Consider the following 6,782-nt stretch of genomic DNA (forward strand, 5'->3'; position numbering starts at 1 on the left):
AAGACACACATACACACAGAACACAGTGCAGGCAAGACACACATACACACAGAACACAGTGCAGGCAAGACACACATACACACAGAACACAGTGCTGGCAAGACACACATACACACAGAACACAGTGCTGGCAAGACACACATACACATTCTTTTAAAAGTGGGGAAAAAAGAAAAAAAGAAAAGAACTAAAGCCAGGGCTACCAATGGCTGTGTGAGTGCCAGTGCCCACAGAAAGCCAGTGACACACCAACCTCGGCCCACCTCCCCCCCCCACCTCAAGTCTAAACAACAACAAAGCCAAGGGTAATAGACACATGGAGTATGTATAAGGCTATAGCACACTCTCTAAGCACTTGGTTTGTGCTAAGCTTTTGATATATATGACCCCAGTTCTACTTAACCACTGTAACTGTAAATGAAGTCAAGCCCACCCCATGCCCCATAGCTATTATCCTTCCATAGGTTTCACTGCTTTTGTGGGGCTAGGAATGGAACTCGGGGTGCTCAGGTATGTGAGAGAAGTGTTCCACTGCTCAGCTACACCCCAGCTTACCATAGTGTGTCAACAACCACTCACACACACACCAAGTATTCCTTAATCCTCAGCCTTTTTTGAAGGTTTATCAAAATATAAAGGGCCAACACCACAGGAGTGGGGAGGCCCCAAACTCTTCATGTTCCTACCCCTGATTCCTTCACTGCCACACTCACAGACGAGTTCCAGACTCACGGCCACAGGTCGGCTTGAGATGGGCAGGACATACCACACTCTGCCCCTGATGTACATTTGTCACAAACACCCTAAACCCCAGACACTCCCTCCTCCTTCTCATCCTGACCTTCACACCAGTACCCCAAAGTGGTTCTGTGGGTGACCGCCAGGGCATCCAAGTCTTGGATCCTCCACTGTGAGCACTGCCACATCACTTCCTTGCCCATGGTGGAGTTGGTCAATATGTACCCTCTTTGTTCCTTACTAACACTGGTCACCTTCCAGAAAGAGTTCATCCTCTTCTCCACGACTGTCCCACTTGGCTCTGAGTCCTGCCTCAATCACTGCCCTATCAGCAGGCCATGGGGTGCTATGACTTACACCATCTTGGGAGAAACTCCATTTCCCTTTCTTCTTGTCAGGGAAAAAACCCCTAAGAACTGTCTATATTTGGTACTGGGGGCTGCTCCTAGAAACACCGAAGTAAAACCTAACCGCTTACCACTATCAAAAAGGCTCTGACCCTGCTGCATTTCCCACACTACACTTAAGTGACAACGTTCCTGCCTCATTTATTTCCACGATAGCTTCTGTGAGTCCTGTTCTCCTGCCTGGACCGCTTTGACCTGCCGAGCCCAATACCACCACTGCAGGAAAGGTTTCCCTGCCCACAACAGTCTGCAGCCATCTATTCTAACATCCTCACCTAGCCTCACCTTACACAGGTACTGTCCTCCTAAGAACCAGGGTCCAAAAGACGACATGGCTCCATTATCTGTCTTACCTGACATACAGCCCGTGCAGTGTGTGTGTGTGTCTGTTATTACCTTTCTTGAATACTAAAATACAAAGGTTGTTACTGAACCTTCCTTGGTTTCACAGCAGGTCAGAAATAGAAGCAGAGCTTTGGGTCAGCTGTAAAACAAATGGTCTCAAGCAGCTGCTGAGAGGACTCCAACAGTACAAGGAAAAAAGGACGGAGAAATGGGGGGGGGGGTCTGTGATGAAAAAGAAAGCAGGGTCAGGTCAGTGAAGACAGCCCCAGAACGGCAGGAAAGCTTCGCCGCTATCTCTCGGACAGGAGGCTAGCAGGCAGAATGCGTCAAGAACCGTATAAACGGCAAAACACATCTTCCAATCAATAAACAGACTAATGGACTGAACTGACAACTCTCAACATAAATACAAATGCCGTTGAACAACATCTTCTAAACTCCTGACTGTGGGGTGGCCCTGCCATCTGAGAACTCCTTGCTCTTCTTGACAGAGCCTGGGGCACTCGGGAGCGGCCGTCTGTGGAAAGTACGTTTAACACACGACGGACTCATCCGAGGTTAGGGGCTAACTAGAGGTTTTGCTCCGAGGCTGCCGACAGCGGGGCGCAGCCTCTTCATCCGTCCACGTCGGCGAGGCGGGCGGAGAAACCCGGAGGCAGCAGGTGTTAGGGTGTGTTTCAGTGTTGGTGGGGTCTGCATCCCCCGTCCCCGGTCTCTCCATCCCCGACCCCGGTCTCTCCGCCCCCCGTCCCCGGTCTCTCTGTCCCCAGTCTCTCCATCCCCCGTCCCCGGTCTCTCCATCCCCCGTCCCCGGTCTCTCCATTCCCCCGTCCCCGGTCTCTCTGTCCCCAGTCTCTCCATCCCCGTCCCCGGTCTCTCCATTCCCCCGTCCCCGGTCTCTCCATTCCCCGTCCCCGGTCTCTCCATCCCCGTCCCCGTCTGTCTCCCCCCCCAGGCTCCCGGAAGCACACCGGGACGTCCCGGGGAGCCGGATCCCGGTCCCACCTCCTCCACGTAGGCCGGCGGGTCCCGCTTGATCAGGTTCTGTAACTGCGGCAGGTTGCTGGGCAGCTTGTTGTTGTTCCTGCCGGACATGGTGGCTGTAGACGGGCTCCCCTGGCGAGCAGTGCTTGGAAAACGTCGGCTTCCGTCAGTCGCAGCCCGGGCCCCGCGGCGGCTTAGACTCGTGGGTCCCAGGGTAACCGGAAACGGCACGCGGGACACGCCGCTTGCCAAACCGAGCTACGGAACGCTCAGAGGATCAAACTTCACCACCCGGCTGCAACGCTTTGTAGGAGTCTGCAAGCTATCTGCCGCTACTGCGCTACTATCACCAAACTCTTTTTTTTTTTCTTTTTCTTTTCTTTTTTTCCCTCGAGACAGGGTTTCTCTGTGTAGCCCTGGCTGTCCTGGAACTCACTTTGTAGACCAGGCTGGCCTCGAACTCAGAAATCTGCCTGCCTCTGCCTCCCGAGTGCTGGGATTAAAGGCGTGCGCCACCACGCCCGGCTCTATCACCAAACTCTTGAGCAGGTTTCACTATCTCAACATACTTTTCCATTGAAAACAATTTTTATACAATATATTTGATCACCTTCTTTTTCCTCCGCCAATTCCTCCCAGATCGCCATCTATCTCAGCATTCTTATGGTGGCCCAAATAAATGAGGATTAATAAGGGACTCAGGTATGGCAGCACACAACTGTAATTAATCGCTGTACTCAGAAAGCTGAGGCAGGAGGATTATATATGTTTGGGGCAAGCCTGAGGCTTACTCTGTCTCAAGAAAACCAGCAGACATTAAGTGGGGGCCTGGGAACTGGTTCAGGTGTCCTATCTCATAGGAGACCCTAGGTTTCTTCTCCAGCTCCCCAGAAACTGCATGTGTTGGCTCGTGCCTGCAACTCTCAGACTTAGGGAAGAGGAGGCAGGAGGGCTGAGACTTCAAGGTCATCCTCAGTTACATAGGGAACTTGAGAGAAGCCTGGGATACATGAGACCCTGTATTATAAGATGAGGATTAGGGGGCTAGAGATGGCTTAGCAACTAAGATCTGGTACTGCTGTAGGGACCCAGACTCAGTTTGCAACACACGGGTGGCTCTCAACCATCTATAGTTATGTCCAGCTCCTGAGAAATGTGTGCCCTCAGCAGGTACCCGTGCTCACAACACTCATAACCACACAGAGATGCACACACATCACTAACACAAAAACCTTGTCAGAAATGAGAATCGTTTTCTTTTAGGCTGTGCTGAAGTTAGAAGAAAAATCCATGAGGAATATGCTTAGAGAATATGTTTTAGAGAATGGCAAAGAGCAGGGGTGGGGGTTAGATTGGTTTTTGTTGTTGTTGGCTTGTTTGTTTGGTTTTTGTTTTTGAGACAGGGTTTCTCTGTGTAGCCTTGGCTGTCCTGGAACTCACTCTGTAGACCAGGCTGGATTTGAACTCAGAGATCCAGCTCTGTCTCAGGAGTGTTGGGACTTAAAGGTGTGTGCTACCACCACACTCAGGCAACTCTTAATTCTAAACACAGAAGGGAAAACATAGCTGTTGGATGGTAACTAGGCTTTTTTTTTTTTTTTTTTTTTTTGGTTTTTTGCGACAGGGTTTCTCTGTGTAGCCCTGGCTGTCCTGGAACTCAGAAATCTGCCTGCCTCTGCCTCCCCAGTGCTGGGATTAAAGGTGTGCACCACCACCGCCAGGCTAAGACAGGGCGTTTTATGAGATGAGATTTTTTCCCCCTGGTAATAATTTCCCTCGTCCCTGTCATTGTGTAGCAGCCTCAGACAGCACTAGCTTTGGCTGGGTTTAGACATAGAAGGTTTCTAGCCTTTAAACCTTCTGCCCCATGACCTCCTTCTACGTTTTATGATACAGCTGTTGCTTGAGCACAAGAACAGATACAGAACACAGAGCACACTTAGTGGTACCACGGTCAAAGCCACACCTTCTTTGCTGTCAGTTCTCCTTCTGCACTCCCTGCCCATCGGCAGGAGACTACAAGACAGCTGCCTGTCAATCAAAAGGAGGCCCCTCCCTGGACACCGGGTCTGCTGGAGCCTTTGTCCAGATACTCCCCTCCCAAACTGGGGGAAATCGATGCTTGTGTGTAAGTCTCCAAGTCGGGGTATCTTGCCATGGGAGACCAGCTGGACAAAGGTCCTGTAGGCCCTGATCACACGTGGTTTGCACACGTGGTTTGCACACGTGGTTTGCACACGTGGTTTGCACACGTGGTTTGCTAGCTCCTCTCGTGGAAGCTGGCTAAGTCTTGTCTCCCAGATTTCAGGCCTTTGCTCGGTGACATCCCCTTCGAGATGCCTTCCTGGCCTTCCAGCCTCTTCCAGCCTGGACTCTCTTCCTCTGCGTCACGTCTTCAGGGCCTCCACCAGCCAGTGCAGACGTAGCCACTAGTGCAGCTGATTGTTGTGTGAGGCTCTGCACTAGACTAGAAGGTAATGGAAACTCTGGGGTTTGCTCATTGCTGTACTCCCAACACTTGGAGCAGTGCAGGGCCATGTCTCACACATAGGGACCGGGCAGAGCCCATCAGTGTTTATGGAATGAACAGGTAGATGGCTAACTTCTGAAGAAGTCTCTCCCAACTCTTTAATCGTAAGATTAAAGCAACATTTCAATTTTTTTTGAAAATTTCCTAAAATATGTTTTTGATCATATTATCCTTCCTCTAACTCCCCCAGACCCACCTCTCTCTCCCTCTCCCTCTTCTTCCCCTCCCTCTCCTTTTCTGACTTCACTCATCAAGTCCAGTTTGTGCTGTTTATATATTTTTGGATGTGCAGCCTCCCACAGAGCGTGGTCACCTCCACAGGCACTACACTGCTGAGGAAAACGCACTCCCTCGCCATCCAGCAGCTATCGGTCCTTGCAGAGGACAGGTTCAGTTCCCAACAACATGGTAACTCACAACCATATGGAACCCCAGTTCCAGGCATCCGATACCCTCTTCTGACCTCCTTGGGCACCAGACATGTATATGGTGCACATACATTCCTGCAGGCAAAATGTTCATATGTGTTAAATAAATAAATAAATAAATAAATGTGTAAAATCTGAAAAGAAAAAGAATTTTAAAAATTATCTCAAAAGGTGGTCAACAGGAATTTTCATTACTCTCACTTGAAACCAAAAGAGAGGGGACTGGAGAGATGGCTCAGCTGTTAAGAGCAAGCACTGGCTCCTATTGCAGAGGACCTGGGTTCAATTCCCAGTTGCCCACATGTCAGCTCACAATCATCTGTAACTGTAGTCCCAGGGATTCTGACACTGTCTTCTGCCTTTGCAGATATGCTTCATGCATGTAATGTACAGGCATAGACACAGGCAAAACACCGTGCACATAAAAAAGAGAAGAAGGAAAAGAAACCAACATTGTGAATGTTCGGGTCTGTTTAAAATAAATTGATAAACTGTTAGAGTCGCCACTAGGGGGAGCGCCTGCTCTTGTTTTAACAACAAACCAAACCAAAGCACAGGCTTGACAAAATGACCCCCTGCAGATCAAATCGGCTAAGACATGTCTGCCTTTTCTAAAGCTAACTTTAGTATTCAACTCCGGTTGCACCAATGCCCGCTGAGCCATCTCACTGGCCGATAGCTTGCTTTTTCTTTGTTCCTTCCCTGCTCCACTACTTTGTACATTTATTATGAATTTTGCCAGCAAGCCCATGGATTTCTTTCTTTCCTGGGAAAAGAGAACTTTTTAGGGTCGCTAATGGACACACCTGTAACCCTAGGTGTAACTCAAACTCATCTTGGCATCATCCTTTGATTTCTTTTTCTTAAAACTTACTGCCAGGTCCTTAAAAAATAAAATAAAATATTTCTCAAAAAAACCCCACTGAATAGTTTGTTGTTTTTTGTTTGTTTGTTTTTTGTTTTTCTGTTTTTACACTTGAGAGCTCGAAGAGTAAAAACATATTGTGGCTTCTTTCTTCATTTATTAATTTCTGTGCCTGGGGATATGGTTCAGTCTTTAACTGGTTTGCCTTGTGGGCATGGGGACTGAGTTCCATTCCTAGAATCCACATTACAAAAGAAAAAGAACAAACTGCCATTATGGTACCTATGATGGCCTGGTGGGGAGTGACGTGAGATACAGGGGGATGAATAGACCTTTGGTGCTCACTGGCCGGGCAGCCTGGCCTACCTGGCAAGGTCCACAGTCTGACTCAAAAACAAGGCGAACTGTACCTGAGAGAATTCTGAGGCTGTGGTCAGGCCTCCACTTGTATTCGCATACACACAGTAACACACACACAGGAGCAT

The 6,782-nt window shown here is 49.2% G+C and overlaps 1 protein-coding gene across 1 annotated transcript in view; it reads right to left on the reverse strand.

Moving 5' to 3' along the window:
- The window catches only part of Sdad1 (SDA1 domain containing 1), a 24,619-nt gene extending 21,938 nt beyond the window's left edge, over positions 1 to 2,681 (reverse strand). The window contains exon 1 of the mRNA XM_021210588.2: positions 2,496 to 2,681. Within this exon, the coding sequence (XP_021066247.1) occupies positions 2,496 to 2,585 (90 nt within the window). The 5' untranslated portion in view covers positions 2,586 to 2,681. The remainder of the gene's footprint in view (positions 1 to 2,495) is intronic.
- Positions 2,682 to 6,782: the final 4,101 nt, after the last annotated feature.

The sequence above is a fragment of the Mus pahari genome, chromosome 13 (genome assembly GCF_900095145.1).
Source record: "Mus pahari chromosome 13, PAHARI_EIJ_v1.1, whole genome shotgun sequence".
Lineage (NCBI taxonomy): Eukaryota > Metazoa > Chordata > Mammalia > Rodentia > Muridae > Mus > Mus pahari.